The sequence below is a fragment of the Neolamprologus multifasciatus genome, chromosome 17 (genome assembly GCF_963576455.1).
Source record: "Neolamprologus multifasciatus chromosome 17, fNeoMul1.2, whole genome shotgun sequence".
Lineage (NCBI taxonomy): Eukaryota > Metazoa > Chordata > Actinopteri > Cichliformes > Cichlidae > Neolamprologus > Neolamprologus multifasciatus.
The window spans coordinates 11,519,046-11,542,037 of NC_140455.1; the positions used below are offsets into that span (position 1 = coordinate 11,519,046).

At 40.5% G+C, this 22,992-nt stretch overlaps 3 protein-coding genes across 3 annotated transcripts; all 3 read left to right on the forward strand.

Annotated features, from left to right (window-relative positions):
• Nucleotides 1-1,102: 1,102 nt before the first annotated feature.
• LOC146498988 (fetuin-B-like) lies at nt 1,103-5,931 on the forward strand. The gene is made up of 7 exons (XM_085138083.1): nt 1,103-1,386; nt 2,186-2,299; nt 2,470-2,557; nt 2,781-2,941; nt 3,710-3,823; nt 4,748-4,834; nt 5,510-5,931. The coding sequence occupies exons 1-7, from the start codon at nt 1,171-1,173 to the stop codon at nt 5,903-5,905; spliced, it is 1,176 nt and encodes a 391-aa protein (XP_084994209.1). The 5' UTR covers nt 1,103-1,170; the 3' UTR covers nt 5,906-5,931.
• A 2,709-nt stretch (nt 5,932-8,640) lies between these two features.
• LOC146498989 (fetuin-B-like) lies at nt 8,641-13,164 on the forward strand. Its single transcript, XM_085138072.1, has 7 exons — nt 8,641-8,923; nt 9,385-9,495; nt 9,894-9,981; nt 10,220-10,380; nt 11,777-11,890; nt 12,167-12,253; nt 12,431-13,164. The coding sequence occupies exons 1-7, from the start codon at nt 8,708-8,710 to the stop codon at nt 13,121-13,123; spliced, it is 1,470 nt and encodes a 489-aa protein (XP_084994198.1). The 5' UTR covers nt 8,641-8,707; the 3' UTR covers nt 13,124-13,164.
• A 3,744-nt stretch (nt 13,165-16,908) lies between these two features.
• On the forward strand, nt 16,909-22,459 carry LOC146498990 (fetuin-B-like). Its single transcript, XM_085138086.1, has 8 exons — nt 16,909-17,051; nt 17,154-17,354; nt 17,508-17,621; nt 18,390-18,468; nt 20,877-21,043; nt 21,266-21,379; nt 21,733-21,867; nt 22,052-22,459. Exons 2-8 carry the CDS (start codon nt 17,154-17,156, stop codon nt 22,304-22,306), a joined length of 1,065 nt encoding a protein of 354 aa, XP_084994212.1. The 5' UTR covers nt 16,909-17,051; the 3' UTR covers nt 22,307-22,459.
• The last annotated feature ends 533 nt before the right edge of the window (nt 22,460-22,992 follow it).

The following is a 22,992-nucleotide window of genomic DNA, read 5'->3' on the forward strand; positions in this document are numbered from 1 at the left end:
TTTACATATCCAGTCATTCACCCATTCACTCACACATTCACACACTGGTGATGGCAAGCTACGTGCAAATCGGTCGTCTGACCTGGGTATAGGGGCGAAAGACTATTCTTTTGGAGGCACTATATCCTTGGTGCCTCCAAGCTGCCTGATGACGTGTGGACAAGGAACCGAATCCTGAGTTGCTCCAGATGCACACTGGATTGTGGGTCTGTTCATGAATATTAGACACAGAGCTTGAATAATAGTACCCTATGAATGTGTGTTCGATTGGGTGAGTGAGGCTTGTAGTAAAAAGCCCTTTAAATGTTCAGAAAAAGAAAAATGCTATGTGTTATATAAGTGTAAAACTAAAGTTAGTTCAAAGTTAGTGCAAGACAGAAGTGCAAATGCATTAATAAATAATATGTACCATTTAAATCTAAGAAAAACAGCTTCATTGGTAGGAATCATTTCCTAAAGCATTCTTTATGGCAGCGAGGTTGAATCGATCTCAGAGAAATGGAGCTCTGCTGCCTCAACAGTGTGGAGTGGAGCAGGTGTGATGGGTTGTCCTTGATGGAGAGCTGTTTGTTCAGTGACCTCCTGTCCCTCACTGAGTCAAACGCCTCCAAATTCTGACCAATGATATTGCAGTTTTTTTCCTCAGAAAGTCAACCCCCATTTCTTTAGTCTTGCTAACATTCAGAAGGTGGTGACAGCCATCCTGAGCAGCTTCTCACTCAGAAGAAGTAGCTGAATGGAATTAAAGTCTAAATTAAAGCACTGGAGAAATTAAAAAAAAAAAAATGATTCTAACAATGTCACCTGTACCATCCAGGTGAGAGTGAGCACACTGCAACAGCTGGATAACAGCATTCTCACCACTTCAAGAAGAAGGTTAAGCAAACTGAAGAAGGTCAAAACATCATGCCATGTCGTCGATTAGGCTCAACTGTGTGGCAACACTGGATCATGTGCCTATTGATCCAAAAGAAGAGAGAGTGTACAGCCTGTTTATTTAACAACTGATAACTTTATTATGCAAGTCTGTGTGTGTGTGTGTGTGTGTGTGTGTGTGTGTGTGTGTACGTGTGTGTAGCAGGATATAAAATGTGACCTCTCCATCTCTACACAGCTCTTTTGGAAGCTTGAGTGTGACAGTGTGTAAGAGAGTCGTCCCAGGCCTTTACCATGAAGACCTGTGTGCTGTTATCACTGCTGCTGGCGTTGGGTTGTGTGACCATCAATGGTGCACCAGTGGAGAATGGTGGCATAGAACCAGGCTCGTGTGAAGACGCATCAACAAAAGCAGCTGCTGAACTGGCTCTTACCAAAATCAACCAGGACAGGAAGGAGGGCTACGTCTTCAGCCTGCACCACCTGTCCAACGCCCACATAAAGAAACATGTAAGCCATGCTGCTGAGCTTGGAGCATTATTACTGTATGGTAGACCAGTGCTATTTAGGGTGGAATTACTTTCTAACAAAGTGCCGGACAAGTTCAGTGCATTGTTGTTCTGTTTTATTGTTGGAACACTTTTAGTTTTCAACACAACTGAAAATCATTTAGCTGAAATCTAGAGACAGAACAGCAATAAATACTGTACAATTACAATGGGTTTTTTACATTAACAGTTGCATCTTTTACAGTGTGGCTAACAAGCAAAGCATTATTTAAAAAAATGTACAGATGTGATTCATTTAAAACTACATGACCAAACATCTTTGAGAACAAGTAAGGAGCTCAAAATACTTTATTGAAACCTGCAAATGTTTTTATTCCTGTGGCAAACAAAAAATAACTAAATGTAGAAAATAGAAAAGTTTGCATAACGTGTTCACTGGAATTCTGTTAAATTTGGTGAAACAGAAATAAATCACATCCATTTTTATGAAGGTGGACTGAGTCAGTTTGTTTATTGAAAATGATATGATTGACTAGCCTGAAAAATAGTGTTTGTATTTTGCTAACACTACCTGGTCGAAAAGGGTCAAGATTGAAAATCTCAATGATTTTTTCAAACTTGACAGATTGAGAATCAGGTGGAAAATGAATTATCACTACGCTGTGAAATGTCACGGATTGCACAAACTCAAACCAGTAACCACTCATGATAAATTCCATAAGAGTTTCATTGACTGTAAATATTGTTTGGTGTGTGTGTGTGCGTGTGTGTGTATGTGTGTGTGTGTGTGGCTGTCACAGGGAGAGAATGGTGTTGTCTTCTACCTCACTCTAGATGTTGTGGAGACCAACTGCAGCGTTCTCAGCAAGAGGGACTGGAAGAGCTGTGACATTCGTCCAAGGGAAAACATCAAGGTTAGAGCCCACACACACGTGCGCACACACAGAGAACACGGGGTAATCCTAACTGAAGTTCTATTTCAGCATAGTGAGCATCTTAGGTTTTTGTTCCATAAGCATCACTTCAGAAGTTGGAAGGGGAAAAAGTCATTTGGTGTATTGATATATTGTATTTGTGTTTGCAGGTATATGGACAGTGCAAAGCTGCTATCTTCATCAATAAGGTGCATAGAGTGGAGCGCCTCTACAAATACAACTGTGTTATCAGACCAGGTATGAAAAATATTAGATAGATCAAAAAAGGAGTTGCAGTTTTCACTTAAATGTAACCATCACATCTATGATGAAATGCAGTTCTACATATACAGCAGCATACTTTATAGAGGAAAAATAAAAACAGGCTCCACCTTATTAGACAATTTGATGAAATTACAGGTTTTGTGCAACACCAACATTTAAAACCACTTTTTTTTTTTGTTCTGCTCAATTCCTGCAGGTAGTGTGAATGGGGGCTGTCCCGGTTGTCCAAGTTTATCTCGCGATCATGAAGAAGCTGAAATTCAGAAGACTGTGACCCAGTCTCTGGAGAAATTCCACAACCACAGCAGGCCGGCCAATCGTTTCACTCTGCTCAAAATCTCCCGTTCTACTTCACAGGTAAGATTACCACAAATACAAAAGTAAAATTAAGATATGTGACATACAAACATGCTATCTAACCAAATACTTACTGTGGATGAGTGCTAAAATTTAAAATTAAAGACATCCTGTCTCTGAGTAACACTGAAAAACTAATGCACATAGTCATAGTTCTAGGCTGAACTACTGTAAATCATTATTGTCACTGTTAAATACCCCAGTTCTTTGATCTTCGAGCTGAAGGAAGAACAACACTCGGTGTTTAAATGCTCAATCAACAATCACTTGCTCTCAGTGAGCCTAAGTTACGACCTTGGCTTCCTGTTTTTCTCCTTCTGTGTAAGATTAGGGAGAATCTCCTGTGCAGTATGTTGTGTTCTCTCTGTAATCAGAAAAGCAAGGCCATGATTCTCTACAAACAGTATTTCATTATAAATCAGCAGTATGAAGTACCATAAAACAGTGTAATTCATTCACAGTAAATCAGCAGTATAGTGTAATACAAATCAATCTAATAAGTCCAATAATTTCACCTTTTCTAAATCAGGAGTATAATGCAACCTAAAACAATCTAATGATTTCACAATCTTTAATTAGAGGCATAGTGTAGCATAAGACAGGGTATTAATCCCACATCACACTGTGCGAAAGGTTCACTGAAAAGCTCTCAATCAATCTGAAATACAACAGTGAAAACATTAAATGGGATAAGAAAGATCCTATATTTATTGTGGACTCTCATTTAGATTGACACGTTATTATGCTTTTTTGTGTTTGTGTTTCCAGGTTGTAGCAGGTACGAATTACCGTGTGGAATACACCATCCAGGAGACCACCTGCCCCCACAGCACAGAAGCAGTGACGGCTGAGAACTGCCCCCCTATGGACTGCGAGTTTGCTGTGAGTCAGGAGAAAGAATTAATCTTACTCATGTCAAGTTGTAATCACGTGGGTTGATGAGATCACTGGGGGCTTCTCTGATCAGGGGATCTTTTCAGTTTTTAATGCTGCATTCAAAGACCTCTGCTTTCTGCTCAAAGCTCCGAGCCAGTGTCACAGTCTGTATGAATTTGAGGAATGGACCCAAAATGTACGTAGACACGTAGAACAAAACTTGATTGTAAACAGGAAGCGAGCAGTTTATTAAGGCTGGAAAACCTTTACAAAACAAATGGCAGAGGTGAAGCTAAACAATAACCTAAACTGGAAAAGCTAAAGACAAACATAAGAAACCCAAAACATAAAACCTGACATGGATACAAAGATACCTAGCGCATGGAACATAGGAACGTTGCACAAAGGACAACAGACGACCTGACAATGAATAAACAGAAACACAAAGACTAAATACACACAAGGTTGATTAGGGAAAGTGGAAACACATGGGGAAACAGCAGCTAATCTGACATAACAAGACGAAGGAAGCAAAGCCGACTACACTGACATAGGACACAAACCTTCAAAATAAAACAGGAAACATGAGACGCAGACATGAAAATAAAACTTCACAACATGGACAAGAAGACACGAAACATGACAGACTAACACAGAAGACGTAAGTGAAACATAACTAATACTAAACTAAAGGCAATGAAAAGATGATCCAATTACTCAACATAATTAAAAGGATAACTTAAAAACTCAAAAGATAAACAGAAAACAATTGGTCAGAGACCCAGGATAGCCAGTGTGTTCTAGGTTTGTGTCACTGACTAGTTTGTGACAGGATTACTTTTTCATTCAGTATGTGTAATTGTTCCGCCGTAATAAACCAAAGGCATCCTTAATCCTCTGCTCTCTTAAGTTTTTTTTTTCTGTTCTCAGCACAAGGGCTTCTGTAAGGCAACCCGCTTCCGGCCTCTTTTTGGTGAGGGGCGAATTAATGTCGACTGTGAGATCTATGAGCCTGAGGTAAGACTCACTAACATGTCATATCTGTATTGTTCAGATACCTTTCAGTCACATAAAGCATATGTGATGAATACTGTGATTGGAATTGGACTTCAGCCATCAGCTCGATGCTGCAGTAGTTAACGCATTCATCTCACATGTGAAAGTCCCCTAATTCAAGGCCAGAACAAGATCCCAACTCCCAATCTCAGGAGGTCACAGCAAACATGCTCCTTGTGCCAGTTCCAAGCCTGGATAAATGGGAGGTGGTTATGCACTACACCTCTAATGAGGAAAAACTACACCAGTGGTCATCTGGATTGTTTTCTCGCAATGAAAGGCTTAATCAGCAACACAGCTTTAAATTTTAAATTTACATTGAAAATTGCACCATCTAGCTGACAGGCTGAAGTAGAGTTGAGCAGGCAGTGATCTGCAACACAAGCCTGTGTTGTCAGTGAACACATCCTTAAGCTGTAACAGTATCCAAATGTATGAGCTGAAAAATAAAATTTCACACCCCTTAAGAAGGGGGGACATAGCTAGGGACCCCAAAGTTGTTCTTTGTTGTTTTCATTACAAAGATGGCTGCACCAAAGCACATTCTTTAAGCATACTCACATCTCTACTTAAGGTTGCTTAACTGCAGTATTCTGCACATGCCTTAATATACTGCACTCTCTATCTCTCCTTCAGGCATCTGAGAGGGAGAAGCAGCTCCACCTGCTGGGTGTAGGGACTGAACACACCCATGATGACACACACTCACACAGTCACCTACATGAACACGAGCACAGCCATGGGCACAGACTTGGGGCCACACCCCACAAAGACCCAGAGGGAATAGTAACAGTCTTGCCTGCCCTGGACAAGCCTGTGACCCTGCCTTCCTTCCCTGATGTCCCCGCCGGTGGGCCTGGAGTTGGAGTCACTCTCCCACTTAAGCCCGACCCTCAGATTCCCGGAGAAATGGAACCCACCATCGAGCCTTTCCCAACCTCAGTCTCTTCCCAGTGCCCCACCAAAGTGGGAGGAGATCAAGATGTGGTGAATCTCTTCGCTAGGGACCCCATATTCAAGCCAGCTGCATAGTGTGGTGCATGAAACTGATCTCAAAATACACACAAAGGCTCAAGTGTGATGATGTTATATTACACAGTGAATATCAGTGATTGCTAACATTTTCTGTCACTGTAATAAAGACAAAAATACATTGAATTATTGAACTCTCCGGTGTGTGTGTGTGTGTGTGTGTGTGTTAATTTTACATTTACATTTTAATACACATATCTACTTTCTATATTTTCAAAATAGGCTCCTATCATTTATAGCATTTATCTTCAGGGTTAAAGTTGGGTATCCATAAGTCGTGGTCCACGCACTAGCTAACTACTGAAGAGGGGTAAGCATAAAGGGATTAACATTTTGTGGCAGGTAACTTCAAAGCTAGCTAGCAGCTGCAGCATTTTCAGGGAGAGAAAAAAATGCGAGCTAACTTTAGTCAGAGAAGAACATTTGTTATCCAAATGTTTCGTGAAAGATTAGCTTGCAGTACTGCCCTGAATATAGAGTAAAGGATGATGTTAAATTGGTGAACTGCATCTGTGGTGCTCATGGTCAGTTTTCACATCAAATGTTGTAGATTAAATTGCATTTAAGTTATGACACTTACATTAATTCCACCTTTACACCAACTTTATACATCTAATTAAGGAGAATATACAGTATACGTTCAGTGTGGAAAATGGACAAATCTGCCAAGACAGCTCGGCAAACATCTTGTTGAATTCAATTGTGCAAATCCACACAAAGGCAAGGCAAGCGGATTATGTGTACACTAAGATAACCTACAGGAGCTCACAGTATATATTATTGTAACTTGTGATTCTTTTTCCCACACTGAACCACACTGAACTGATCTTAGTGTTCCCCACTTGCTGAAGTTCACTTTAGCCCCTGAATGTTCTCATTTCCCTGTTTAGATATACAGGCAAACAGTAGGCAACAGAATAGTTGGGGGTTTTCACTGTTTGAGTGCATTTTAAAGACTATATTTTTTCATTTTTACTTGAGTGAAGCAGTTGATTCAGAACTTCAATTTTTATCAGTATTTTCTAACACCGGTATCTGTACTTCTACTTAAGAATGTCTGTACTTTTGCCACCTCTAGTAATATTAATCTTTTATTTATTACTAATTTGCACTTTGTTCGTACAATATGAGGATCTTAGCTCCTTCTAACTCTGTACCTTACATTCCCTTTCATCAGGCTGTAAGGGCTGAGGGTAGCTGGGCATCCATTCTTTGATTCTGTGACTATTTGAGGCTTTTCGTTCCATCTGCCATTTTTATCTGTGCCAGCTCAAACCTTTTCAATGCTGTGCTAACAACAAGCTTTAAAATGACACTCCATCTTTTGACAGTGGAAAATCTGTGGCAACCTATTTAGAAGAAATCTCATGATATCACGTTGCAGCTATTCCTTGCCATCTGTAGGGGCACAAATTTTGGAACAGGAACAAAAATCTCACATCATTGTTTGTTTTGAGGACTTTTTGCATCTGATGTTGTATATGAAACTGTTTGGCTTGAGCTGTAAGGTACTTTTTTAAAAATGCATAGATAACACTCAGATTGTTATGACAAAACTGGAGACTCACCTTTTGTGTGCATTCTGTGTGATGTATATATTGTCTTCTGACCCCAAACAAGATCAAATCTTCTTCAGGGAGATATTGACTGTGGCTCAGGATATAGGGCAGGTTGCATGGAAGGTCAGTGGCTACATCCTCAGCTCCTGCAGTCTGCATCTTATCTCTGGACAACATATTGAACGCCGAGTTGCACTAAGCGCACTCAACAGACAACGCAATGTCACGACAAGGCATGTAACAGACACTCCACTCCACCACGTCCATTTCACGCTTTGCCTCTCCAAAGCATGAAATGAACACACATGCAGAAGTTGCATTGCCATTAGGAGAGATAATATATTTAAAGCCAAGAACTCAGAAGGTGGGTCAGATGACAAAATGTGTGAATAAAGGTGCCTGTATGCATTCGTGTGTTATTGGGTGAATGATATCACCCAATCACACACGGATATCCCTAATACGAGCACCTGCACTCAGCCACACCCAGCTCCAACATCATATCTCCGATTTTAAGTTGTACAGTCATCAGCAGCTGCTCTGATTCTTTTACTATCATTCTTTATCTTAGATTGTGACTACGTGGTAATGTGTGGTTTGTAGTTCAGCTACAGGGCAGGGGTGGAGCGTTGGGTTCAGGGTGTGGTGTTAGGGGATGCTGGTTGTCACAGCCGGTGATCATCATCTAATCATGCCCCCTCTCCCTCTCCTCTATTTCAGTAAGATGTCAGAACTGGAAAATAGAGCAGACAGTCAAGAGGAGACGGAAGCCCTGAAAAGTGACTTAGTCAAAGCTGAAAAAACACACAACCTGTGTGCGTGGGGTCCTTCCATTCACAAAATGCTCTGTTGCTGCAGGTTCACTGTTATTCTTCAACAAGTATGAAGTTTGCCCCTTTATTAAAACTCAGCCCAGTGTCATGAGCCGATCGTGTACTTTAAAATCATTAATTGATCCAAAAGAAGTGAGACTGCAGGGCTGCTTCTCTAACAACTGATAACCACATTGTGCAAGTCTGTGCAGCATCTGATTGGTTGGCTTATAGGTCAGCGATGTTTTTCAAAGGTTTGGGGTCAATGGTTATATTTGCCACAGACAGGAGGTTTAGTGATTTTGTGTGGGTGTGTTTGTGAGTGTGTGTGTTAGAAGGTTATAAAATGTGAACTCTCCGTTTCTGCACATCTGATTTAGAAGCTCGAGTGTGGCAGTGTGTAAGAGAAAGAGTCGTCCCAGGCCTTTACTATGAAGACCTGTGTGCTGTTATCACTGCTGCTGGCGTTGGGTTGTGTGACCATCAATGGTGCACCAGTGGAGCAGGGTGGCATGGAGCCAGGCTCATGTGAAGACGCATCAACAAAAGCAGCTGCTGAACTGGCTCTTACCAAAATCAACCAGGACAGGAAGGAGGGCTACGTCTTCAGCCTGCACCACCTGTCCAACGCCCACATAAAGAGACATGTAAGCCATGCTGCTGAGCTTGGAGCATTATTACTGTATGGTAGACAGACCATGTGATAGACCAGTGCTATTTAGGGTGGAATTACTTTCTAGCAAAGTGCCAGATTTGGTGAAACAGAAATTAATGAATTAATTAATCGCATTCATTTTTGTAAGTCAGGCTGTTTACTGAATGCATGATGCTTGGAAACCGTCATAAATAGTGTTTGTGTTTTGCAGACACTACCTGGCTTGAAATGGTCAAAATAAAAACAAGAAAAACAAATTTACGTGACTTGTGTGAAAGTTTAGGACGTACCATGAATCACTGGAAGTGACCAGTGAAAGCTGTTAAATTCAATTAGATTTTTATTGACTGTAAACATTGCTTGATAAAGTGTGTGTGTGTGTGTGTGTGTGTGTGTGTGTGTGTGTGTGTGTGTGTGTGTGTGTGTGTGTGTGTGTGTGTGCATGCATTACAGGGAGACAATGGTGTGGTCTTCTACCTCACTCTGGATGTTGTGGAGACCGACTGCAGTGTTCTCAGCAGGAAGGACTGGAAGAGCTGTGACATTCCAAGGGAAAATATCAAGGTTAGAGCACACGCACACACACACTGCATGTGCACATCAACAAGTACACCAAAAGACCATATTTGTGCACACAGAACACAGGGTTATTTTGTCAGCTTCATTTTTTCATTACGGTCTCTTGTCTTTTCCTTAAGCTTTCTTACAGTCCTAACTAAAATCTTTCTGAGCATAGTGAGCATCTTGGAATTTTGTTCCATGACAAGTAGTTCATAAGGTTTCAGATTAAAAAAATATATTTGGTTTCACAATTTATTGTCACTGTTGTTTAAGCTGACAGTAAATATTAATAAATATTTAATAAATGTTAAAAGAAAATCTAAATAAAATCTTTTGTGAATGTGATTATGCTCTACTTATTAGCAGTACAGTAACATAATTTATTGTATTTGTGTTTGAAGGTATATGGACAGTGCAAAGCTGCTATCTTCATCAGTAAGGTACACAGAGTGGTTCGTCTCTACAAATACAAGTGTACTATCAGACCAGGTATGAAAAATATTACATATATCCAAAAAAAAAAAGGAGTTGCGGTTTTTACATAGAGCACACCATTTTATGTAAATTTATCATATCTACAGTGACATCCAGTTCTACATATACAGCAGCATACTGTATAGAGGAAAATAAGTACAGGCTACACCTTATGAGACAATTTGGTGAAATTACAGGTTTTGTGCAGCACCAACATTCAAAACCACTTTTTTGTTCTGCTCAATTCCTGCAGGTAGTGTGCTTGGGGGCTGTCCCGGCTGTCCATATTTACCTGACAATAATGAGGAAGCTGAAATTCAGAAGACTGTGACCCAGTCTCTGGAGAAATTCCACAACCAGAGCAGGCCGGCCAATCGTTTCACTCTGCTCAAAATCTCCCGTGCTACTGCACAGGTAAGATTACCACATATCCAAAAGAAACATCAAGATATGTGGCATAATGTATCCTCTACTCTTTTATTGTTTGTGTCTGTGTGTATATCTAGGGCTGCACAATATCTCTAAGATGAAAAATATCCTGTCTCAGAGTGACGCTGAAATTTTTTTTCATGTGATCATGACTTCTGGGCTAAACTATTGTGATTCATTATTATCACATTGTCCTAAAGCAGGAATGTTAAACTAATTTTACATCGGGTCACATACAGCCCACTTTGATGTTAAGTGAGCTGTACCAGTGAAGCTCCCCTTTCTGTCAGTGTAAAGACATTTAACTATATATTTACTCCTTGATATATCTTAGTGTAACAAAGGACAATTTCAACAATACAGTGGCTTGCAAAAGTATGAACTTTTCCACATTTTGTCACATTACAGCCACAAACATGAATCAATTTTATTGGAATTCCACGTGAAAGACCAACACAAACACAATAACAGTAGCAAACTGAAATGATTAAAATAATACAGTATATTACAAATTTAACAATATATAACAAATGGGTCTAAGATATACAAATAGTTCAATTAATTATTTTGATACGCCTGCCCTAAAGTTTCCTGAAAAGCCTTCAGTCAATCTGAACTGCCACACCTGAGCACTAACAGAGACGGAAAAGAGATATCGCATTTCGCCTTTTTTATTTTTAACAGGATAATCTCATTGAGATTGGGATGTTTTTCTTTCCAAGAACATGTATATGGAAACACATACAAAAATTTAGACAGCCACATAATAAAACAACACATTATACATGTGTTGCAGATAAATAAATTCAATGAAATGAAATCCAGTGCTCTCTGTCATATCAAGACTGTCGTGTGTGACACAAGCACACACATGCACTGAACACAGCAGGAGACATCTTGTAGAGAAGGGGCCCGAACTCAGGGGAGTGGACCAGTATGGACCTGTATGGACTGTTTTATATTGCCAGCACAGACCAGAGGCCCATGATGGCTTTTTTTGCCTCCAAATGTGTGGGCCACCAACTTCCTGACATGGCTAAGGCTAAGGCAGGGAAAGTGGATGCCTCCCAGGCAGTGGTGTCCGGGCCCATTGGCGGGATTCACTCCCCCATCTGCTGAGAGGCCATGCCCATCCCTCAGTAGCCCCTCCCTTGGCCCTGCAGCCAGGCAGTCCTGTGGACAACCTCCGGCTAACTCCCCAGGTACAGTGTCAGGCTGGGTTAGATTTTCCGGCAGCTTTTGTCTCCACTATTGGTTTGGCATCTTGACTGCCAACCATAAGTAGCTGCTCTGTTGCGGTCTTCGCATCTTGCAGGACTTTGTTTTATGTGTAATAATTAATTACGTTTTTTTCTTTTCCTCTGTGTGTTTTTGTGTCCAGGTTGTAGCAGGTACAATTTACCGTGTGGAATACACCATCCAGGAGACCACCTGCCCCCACAGCACAGAAGCAGTGACAGCTGAGAACTGCCCCCCTATGGACTGCGAGTTTGCTGTGAGTCAGGAGAAAGAATTATTAGTCTCACTCATGTAAAGTTGTAATCACACGGGTTGATGAGATCAATGAGTACAGTATGGCTTTTCTGATCAGGGGGTCATTGTAGTTTTAATGCTGCAATCAAAGACCTCTGCTTTCCACTCAAAGCTCTGAGCCAGTGTGTTCTAAGTTCTACTGACTACTTTGTGACAGCAGAGGATTAAAACGTAGTAAAACCACAGGCATCCTCAATCCTCTGCTTTCTTAAGTTTTTTCTTCTTTTTCTCTTCTCAGCACAAGGGCTTCTGTAAGGCATCCCTCTTCCAGCCTCTTTTTGATGAGGGGCAAATTAATGTCGACTGTGAGATCTATGAGCCTGAGGTAAGACTCATTAATATGTCATATCTCTATTGTTCAAATATCCTTCAGTCGCATAGGGAACAGTGTAAGTAATAAATGCTGATGGGGGACCTAAGAAGGCGCTTAGTTTCCTTATGCCTTGGGCTGGCTCTGTTTTGTAAACTCTTTATTATAGTACACTCTTTATAAATTCTCCAGGCTGCTCAGAGACAGATGAAGCTCCACCTGCTGGGCGGAGAGACTGACCACAGCCACAATGACACACACTCACACAGCCACGACCACACCAAGAGCCACTCTCATCATGGCCACAACAGAAACCAAACTGATGACCGTGATCACCACCACACACATGACCATGCCACAGGCAGTGCCCACAAGCACGCTCATGACCACTCCCACAACCACGGTCTGAACCACGATCACGTGCACACTCATCACGACAAAGCACACAACCACAGCGGTGACTCCCCCAACCACCACCATGACTACAAGCACACTGTAGGTGTGCACACCCATGAACATGACCACGAGCTGGCTCTGGACCACGACCACAAGCACGGTCACCTACATGAACACGAGCACCACCACCATCACCACGAGCAAGAACATGAGAACACACCCCACGATGGTGCAAAGGGAACAGTGATAGTCCTGCCTGCCTTGGACCAGCCTGTGACCTTGCCTTCCTTCCCTGATGTCCCCGCCGGTGGGCCTGGAGTTGGAGTCACTCTCCCACTTAAGCCTGACCCTCAGATTCCTGGACAGATGGAGCCCACCATCGAGCCCTTCCCAACCTCAGTCTCTGCCCTGTGCCCCACCAAAAAGGCAGGGGATCAAGATGTGGGGATTCTCTTTGCTAATGACCCCATGTTCAAGCCGGCTGCATAATGTGGTGTATGAAACTGTAATAAACACAGTGTGCAAAACTAATTTAATTACTGAACTATATAAATAAAGAAATATATATATATATATGTGTGTGTGTGTGTGTGTGTGTGTGTGTGTGTCTGTGTGTGTGTAAATGGTAAACGGACTGGTTCTTACACAGTATAGTGCTTTAGGTGGTGGGCGATCGTGGCTCAAGAGTTGGGAGTTCGCCTTGTAACCGGAAGGTTGCCGGTTCGAGCCCCGGCTTGGACAGTCTCGGTCGTTGTGTCCTTGGGCAAGACACTTCACCCGTTGCCTACTGGTGGTGGTCAGAGGGCCCGGTGGCGCCAGTGTCCGGCAGCCTCGCCTCTGTCAGTGCGCCCCAGGGTGGCTGTGGCTACAATGTAGCTTCACACACTGTACCAGTGTGTGAATGTGTGTGTGAATGGGTGGATGACTGGATATGTAAAGCGCTTTGGGGTCCTTAGGGACTAGTAAAGCGCTATATAAATACAGGCCATTTACCATTTACCATTTCCTTATGCTACCTGAGGACTTAAAGTGCTTTATAGAACTTCATTCTTATTCGACCTCATTCACTCATTCATAGAACCACTGTTTTCTATGCTTTTACTACATAAGTGCTTTCTAACATCGACACACATTTATATTTCAAAGGAAACATCAGAGAGCAATCTGGGACAATGGGCCCATATGGGTCACAAGGGCATGTTTGCTGGGAAGGTACACTTTAGTCGAGACAAGTAGCTTTATTGTCATTCCAACCGTGTGTAGTGGTACAGTACACAGTGAAGATGTGTGTGTATATGACATTTGCAGATAGGTGCTTGGTACTTTAAAATTAGTTCGTTGCTAAGTTACATGTAATGTGTTAATGCTGACATCCCTTGATTTAGGTAATGTTTTTCTCCTTGAATCATGTATCGGTTAGTGTTAAGTGGCTTCTGCTGAAAAGGTTAAAGTACAAAGAAAAACTGAAAAACAGAAAATTGTCCAGTAAGCCTGAGGAACTATTGCTGTAGATCAGTGGTTCTCAAACTTTTCACAGTGAGTACCACCTCATAAAATATATGGCTCTTGAAGTACCACCCTTATGATTAACATTAAAGTACAATAGTATAGGCCTATTTAACACCATATACAGTTTACATGAGACAATTTTAGTTCTTATATGAAAATTATTTATTTTAACTGTCATAAAGAGGACGTGACAAGTGATAATAAAAACAACTGTACTGCATTAAAACATTCACAGCAGGTGGGATATCCGGTCTTTAATTGATGACGTATGAACCCTACTACCGGGTCCAAACTACTCTGGGTTTATTAAGGCTGTTGTGTTTTTAACATATTTTAATGCTTTGTATTTTGTTCTATTTAATCTGAACAAGTGTTTATTTACAGTGCAGCAAAATGACAATAAATCCCCGTGCGCTTCCCTGACTCCCGTGTCGTGTCTTCTTCTCAAAAGTCCATGCTCAGTGCTCTCCACTCCCGTGTGTCCCCACACCCCGTGCTTGCTGCCCTGCGGTGTTCCACGCTCCTCCTGAGGGGAAATAACAGAGGCAGCCATCAAGACACTTAATTCCAGTAGGCATACACTTACAGACTTTAACTAAGCTAGATGACTGACGTGGAGTCTCATGCAACTATCCAGCATCGAAGAGCGCTCAGCCAAACTGTTAAATAGCTCCCAGACGAGGCTTGATCAGGTGTGTGCGATTCTCCTCCGCAGGTGTGGCCTGGCTGACACACCCAGGCCTGAAGAACCGGTGCTCTGCCACACACACACCTATACACAAACATAGAACAGCAGCACCAAAATTACACATGTCCGTAACTTATTCAATAACCCTGGGGCCCTCAGACGCAGGACTGTGACAAGCTCCTTAGATGCAAAATAGATAGAAATGAGGAGTGGCTTGAGACTTTTGCACAGTACTACATATAGACAGATGTGCTAACCACAACAATATTGTACCGCAGTATTTTGGGGAAAAAAATAATTTTACTACACATAAAGCTTCCCAGTAGTATGTAACTAGTTTACACCATTTACATGGCAAAGTCATACACAAAAAAAATAAATTTTAATAATTATGATCATTTTGTGTACATAATTCTGAAATGGGCCAGATGAGTATATTTACTCAGATACTTTAAATATATTTTGATTCAAAAACATTTTTCATATTACTGTAGTTTAGTAGGATTATGACTTTTACTGAAGTACTGCAGTACGAGAAACTATTTTCAGACACTCACACAGTGCTGATGTTCATGTAATGCATAGGTGTCAAACTCTGGCCCGCAGCCTAATTACATTTGGCCCGCGAGGCCATACAAAATTACTATTAGAGCTGGCCTGCCAGTATTATACAGTGCATGTACTGCTAATACTACAATTCCCAGAATGCTCTGTTGATGTTTTGGCGCGTCAGTCATGACAGGACCCATTAGCACCCTCTCCTCTGTTGACCATAGTCATAGCAACCATGCAAATACTGCCATGCTACCTATCCCAAAATGGCAAAAAGAAAGGCAGAAAACAGGAGCTTTCTGGACAGGTGGGAGAATATGATGAAAATCTGATAAATGATAAAATGATAAAATTTAATTCAGAAGGCTGCAAATACATGAATTCCACTGATGTGTTATTTAATTGGAATTTTGACTTTGCATGTGTGCAATATTAAATTATATATACGTTTATATAAGTTATATATATTGTTTAGTATTAAGCTTTGCTTGTTCCATATTCAGTTTTTCAGCAAAACTTGTTTGAGTCCATAAGAAAAGATTCCTTGTTATATTTGGAGGAAGATTTCTTGTTAGCCCGCGACTTTGATCCAGTTTTGAATTTTGGCCCACTGTGTATTTGAGTTTGACACCCCTGATGTAATGCATCTGTTCTAGCACAGCAGGCTGCACACGAGCATGCAGAGTGTTTGCCAATGTGACAAAAATGATTAGGAAAAAAATTATGAGTCAACCTCTAATTCACATTTCAGGAAACACGCCAACAGAAATATTTACAGAAGATAAAAGTATATCCAAAACTCTTTGATCGATTCCTGCAGCATAAGTCAAACTTTTTCTAAACTCAGCTAATAGATAGATTTCTTCATTTTGAATAAAGAAATCAAATGAACAAAAAGCACAGCTAAAGAGCAGCTACAAACAGGCCATCAAACAAATATTGATATAAAATATATCAACAAATGTTTTCTGTTGAGGATAAAGGTTTTTACTGTATAGAAATCCTCCACTGCACTGTAAATCTTAAAAATTAGCACTAAAGTACCCCAAAATCATGTTTGCCCTACAATACTGAGTCACATGGAACAATAGTTGAAACCAAAACCAGCTTTAGCCGCCTGTACAGACCTGTTGGGCTCCACTGTTGCTAGCCCATTAGGTTTGATATGATACTACTGACATGAGCTCTTTAGATTTGCCAGTTACAGTTACTATGAGGAAGTATGAAGTGGCGCACATAAAATAAAAAGAAGAATCAGCAGCAGAGAAGTGGCTTACAGTGACGTAGTGCTTTGCAAATGGCCCTCACTTTCTTTTAAGCTTCGATGAGATGAGCTGAGAAGAGTTCTGCTAATAGAAAGCTCACAGGCATTCCTGTTCATCAAGACTGCATGACTTCATTTCTTAAAGAATTTTTTTAAAAGCAATATTCAAGAGCTGAAATGAGGTGTGCAGTGAGCTTTTTAATTGATTTGCCCTGTTCCCCAGTGCACTGTGACCGCTCAGTTTGTCTGAGCCAGTCATTGGCCTGCAGAGCAGCCGATAGCAGCTGTTTGTTCATCCTTTCAGCAAGAGGAGAAAGTCCAGCATCAGTCTCACATGTGTCTCTCACAACTCTTTGTGTAAAAACTGGGATTACTTATTAGGTCCTGCAAAAGAAGATTTCCAGGTCAATGCATGTTTCAGTTTCATTATTAAATGATCTGCCAGCATAGGATTTAGTAATTCAAGTAGGTGGGATTTTTTTTTAATTAGTCTGTATGTGTGTTAGATGAGGATGAGTGTGTACCTGCTGGTCGTATGTTTGGCTTTGCTGCCCCAGGGAGGGGAGGCCTCGGACCCTCCAGGCTGCATGAGCCCTGATGCAGTGCGAGTGGCAGAAGAGGCGCTGGAACAGATCAACCAGGACAGGAAAATTGGATACATCTGGAGCCTCAACAGGCTCTATGATCTGTCTCACACTCCAGAACAGGTCAGGGTGAATTATGCATATGCATGCACAAAGACATGATCATGCAACAAAGGCATGCTGCAACATATTGACCAGAAGCCATGTTGTTTTTATGTTAGAAAAGTCACAAAAGGAAGAAAGAAAATAGAGTTGCTTATTTATAAATGTGTCCAGGGGAAAGATGGATCTCTGTACAAACTAACCATCGATGTCATAGAGACCAAATGCCACATCACCAGTGGAAAACCGTGGAAACAATGCGAAGTCGGAAATATTGGGGATGTTCCAGTAAGTACCAAGCAATGCACATGTCACAGAACACATTATAATCTGAGATGATGTTTGAAAGTGAATATGTCAAAGATAAAAGCCTGAAATGTTTACTGGTCTATATTACCATGTCTGATATTTGAATGTATGCAAACTTTGGGCCATAAATTTTTCATGCAAATTGTGGAGGCAGAGGAAAAAATATCTTTAAAAATATAGTGATTTGAGATTCTTCAAAATGAAGAATATGCACACATAACTACATTATAACTAGCATCTTGAAACTCCAGCATTTTTGACACTATTTGGACAGGACAAAAATTATATTTTTGTGATATAAGTTTTTATAATCCGGCATCAAAATTAAAGGAAATTTTCATTTCCGTGGATTTTTTTCCCCATATTTTTACCGGCCAGTACTTTGACATTTTTTGACATATCTGTCCCAAGTTATAGATCCTGATTCATTTCACAATACCAGACTGACAGAAAATATTTAGGTCTTTTTGAAGTAAAGCTGTATAAAATTATCAGAAAATTTGACTTAAAATACCAGAAGTTGCAGCAACAACCTTTTCAGAGTTTTAATACAGTGAGTCTTCTGTTGTCTTTGTTTTACAAACCACTGCATTGTAATGGATACATCCATATGTTCTGCATGTATGAGCTTAGTAAAGTGTAAATAAATAGTTTTTTTATGAATGTATGAAATTTCTTAGCTGCTGTGGTTCACCTCACACGTACATGTGTCTTTAGCTGCTGTATAAATGTGTTTGTGTATTTCAGGTGTATGGAGAGTGTCAAGTATCTGCCTATGTTCACACTCAAGTCAAACTACAAAGCTACTCCTGTACAATTCGTGAAGGTAGATCAAAGCATCACTGAGACTCTTCTGCATTTTTGTCAACTTCACTGTATAAAACAGAAAATTATTTGCGGCGTCTTAGTCACAGAAAGCAATCAGACTGTGTTTTGTTCACACAACAGTTCCAACACTGTTACATTTCTATTACCTACATCTGTCTTTTTATCTAAAGCCCTCCGTCATGTGGGAACAACTCTGCATTTTTTTCCAACAAATTAGCAAGACGGTGAGAAGATTCTCTGATCAAAAAACCTCAAAAACTTTAGACGAGAGAGGAGATTTGAAAGAAGAAGAGTTTTCAGAATATGAGTTTGTTGTCTTTGGTGAACAGGACAGTGCAGACATTAGACAGTGAAGTGGGGACAGACTGAAGAATAATGACACACAGGAAATGGTGTGGGGCAGAGAGTCAGACCCAGACCCGTGCAGTGAGGACTCTAGCCTTCAGTACAAACCAGGTGCTACAGCAGCACCTGAGCCAGCTCGATATAAACCTGTCAGCAAGGCTAAAAATACTGATGCACAAACATGATAAAAGGGGTGATAGTTACGCTCGCAGTAGCACAGGAACAGAGCAGGAGAGGGAGAGAAAGAGAGCCAGGGTTGTTGCAAGAGACAACATCGTCACATTAGAAAGGTATAGTAATTAAATGAGTGACACCAAGAAAAGAAGCAAAATCTGGAACCATTTCAATTTTATTGACAATACAAAGGCAGAGTGTAGAGTCTGCAAGAGAAGGATATCATATAGAGCCGGCTCCACAAACAGCCTGCGCAGGCGGCTGAGAACTGTCCACCCATCAGTGCAATGGAAGGAACTGGGTGTGAGTGGAGCCCTCCAGTGGTTCACCACAAGATAAAACGCAGTCAGTTGAGTGTGATATTAATGAAGATGCCAGTGTGTCTACTGCAACTGTTGCTGCTGCTGCTGCATCTACAGCATCTAGCACTATACCACCACAACCACTTAAACCAACCCAGAGCTCTGTGACCCCAGCAAGATAGAATTCAATTGATAAAGACCTGGCAAAAATAACTGCACTTGATTTCCAACCATTTTCAGTTGTGGATGTTAAAGGATTCAGAAAGTATATTCATGCACTGAATCCTGTGTATGCAATTCCAACCAGGAAAACCCTCTCCCAAAAAATCATCCCAGGCCTATATGACAGAGAATGTGCATTTTCTTTTGTTTTGCATATTCATTTATATGTTATTGTGTTGTTGTTTGCAGTGTTTTGTGTTGGTTCACTTTAAATTTGTTTAAAAGGGAAAACTTGAAAATTTAAATAGTTAAAAGTAGAATTCTACATAATTGGTTTTTGTATTTAAGAATTTATTTTTTAAATTTTATGTTGAGTGAATAAATAAAATAAAAGCATATTTATATAATAAATATATATAAATAAAGAACTTTTTTACATTAGCAATTCATTTTGTGCATAATTTTATATTGTTGTTGATAATAAATTAATTAAAGCAACAAAACAACCTGAAAAGCCGGTTGGGAGCCGAAAGGGCCGGCTCTCTACAAAGAGCCGGAATTCCCATCACTAGTAAACCAGAAGGGGCAGCTCTATTTCTAAGGGCTGAACTATAGACTCACAAGAATCTCATCAATTTCAAGTTCCAAGAAATAAACATCAGTAGTGATAATAACCTTTGCTTCAAAAAAAAATAAAAAATAAAAAACTCGACCCATATCTTGATAATGACAGATTTTTCTTTTTCTATTAAATTTTAGTAAATCTCACTTTTATTAAGAAATTGGCTCTAATAGAGGTAAATAACCCATATGAAACATGGATGTGGTCTGTATTGGTTGACATAGGGATAAAGTAAACATCTATTAAGGGTTCAATTTCTATGGTTGCTTTAATTAAAAATTTTTAAAAAAAAACAAACAAAGCAAGGGTCCAACAAACCTACAAGCATAGCTGCTCTAATAACATAATCCTCTAATAATTAGAGGGCTGGTGGTTTGAGCCCTGGCTGTTTCAGTACTGTGTGCCAAACCATCCTTGGGCAAGATACTGAATCCGAAGTTGCTCCCTGTGAAGCAATGTGTATTAATGTTAGATCAATTGGGCATAAAAGTGCTTTGGCAAATATGGCTTGTATTTCAAAAGTGCTTTGTGTGCTCAGAGTACGAAATTGTTGTTTGAGAACAATGCCATCCACCACACAAGGGTTAATCGTGTGTACTCACAAGTGAAGGAATTCCGTTTCTCTATCTTGTCTTGCTGTGGCATTCTGGATAAATCATGTATTTTCATAGAGATTTTAGAAGAACCTAAATACAATAGTCAAGCCTAGAAGTGACAAATGAGTTGATTGATTGAGACAGGATGACCCTCAGGCTTCAGAATTTTGTTTTGACCTTTGAACGTCTTGATCCTTGTGTTCAGTTCCAGCTACTGCAGTGGTGGACACGTGCCCAGACTGTCCCACGGCCGAAAATCTGAATGAGCCCATTGTCAAAGAGACGGCCAATCTCTGCCTGCAGAGGTTCAATGAGGAGAGCCGCCTGGCCAACTACTTTACTCTGGAGAACATAACGAAAGCCAGTTCACAGGTTAAGACAGAAAAAGAAACCAAACACAGGCAGAGAGTCAGTAAAGAAACAGGTTGAATACAAATTAAGCTTCTAAGCAAGTACTTTTAGTTTTCTATTCTTTTCAAAAGACTAGACCTACTGTGTAGCTCTTAGCAATTTTATCTGACTAGTTTTGGTCATAGTTCGCTTATTTTGACCTACCTCTGTCCTAAACTAGGCTTTCATAAATATATTTTTCAGTGGGTTGTTGGTCCGTCCTACTTTGTGGAATTCACTATAGTGGAGACAGTTTGTTCAAGGGAAACAGATGTCACTGAACTGAGCCGCTGCACACCTATGGACTGTCAGTTTGCTGTAAGTAATGAGAAAATAATGCTCTGTTTACTCACCATATGTTCATAAAACTGGACTGCTCCCAGGCTGAAGCTGAAAAACTGCCAATAATCTGCTGTTGAATGTGAAAGTCCTCTGACAGTGATGAAAGTATACGCATAGATATCTTAAAGACCAGTAATGCACATTATTATAATTATAATATTTGTCTTAAGACTCGGTGGTTAATTTATCATGTTTAAACCTATGTTCATGTGCCTGGTCTCATCTTTGGTGGGCTCTTTGTGTACTGCATCCAATCTCCACTGGCTCCAAACAAAAATCCCCCATGCTGTAAATGCAGGCTCAGCTCTCCTTGTTTTCTCTCTTCTCAGCACAGAGGCTTCTGTTCGGGCTCACATGTGGCTCGTGAGGATCAGTTTGAAATCAGAAACCCTGGTGGCAAAAGGGATGGCTTGATTCAAGATAAGAAACCTGTAGAGGTGAAATGTGAGATCTATGAACCTCAGGTACTTGTTTGAACAACACAAGACTTAAATTATGAAAAAGTTCACAAATCTTCACAGTCTATCACTGCACTTCTGATATTTTGATTGTTAAAGGGTTTTTATAACTATAAATATTTTGAAAATGTTGATAAATGCTTCATTGCAGCTGAGCACCACTGCTCTCTTGACTGTCTTCCATTTTCAGGCTTCCTCTGTGGAGGAGCAGGCTCATGCAAAAGCAGGCAGTGTGCACACTGAACACCAGCAGCATAACCACACTCACCTGCATCCCCATGAGCACCTCCACTCAGACTCACCCAGCCCAGACATTACGCTCTCCGTGTCTCAGAACCTTGGGACTGTGGTCAATCAGCCTGCCTCTCCCAGAGCTTCACCGGCAGGCAGCTCCTGCCCCGGACCCCGCAGACACAATCTGGGTTTACCGAATCTCAGGCTCTGATTGGTTGAACCTTCAGTACTCAGTCCAGAGATTGTTTTTAACCATATTGCAATTAGTTCAAGACAAGAAATGGTAACTAAAACCTTGCAATTAATACAGAAAAAAAATCTGTATTTACTGTTCATTGATCATTTAAATAAAGTATTTATCACAGCTGGAAGTTGTATAATTTATTTCTATCAGTTTAGCAAATCGGTACTTTACCTAATCAAATAATGACCCCACTGTAGCAACTTCTTGGACACATTTTATTTTTAAAAAGTAACTCTTCTCATTTTAAGCTACATATTACTTTCGGGGGGTTGTTTGATTTATTTATTTATTTATTTAATTGAATTATTTTGCAAGGGGGTATGCATGACCTCATTATTTGTTGATTTGGCCAGTTTAGCCTATTTGTAGGCTAAACATCATAAGTTAACAAACTTATCAAGAGGCTATCACGTTTTTGATTGGCTCTCATCATATCTAAATGATAGATGTTTTTTTGTTTCCATTACCAGTTTTAGATCTGCACACTTAAGCTTTTGAATACATGTTGGAGAGCCCAAAGCACACAAAATATCTAGCTCTGAAATGGATTAGAAATACACCAACCCTCAGCTCTTCCCAGACCGATCGGCAGTATTTAAGGCCATTCGGTTGGGGGGAGAGGAGGGGGGGTGCGCGTGACGTCTGCAGATATT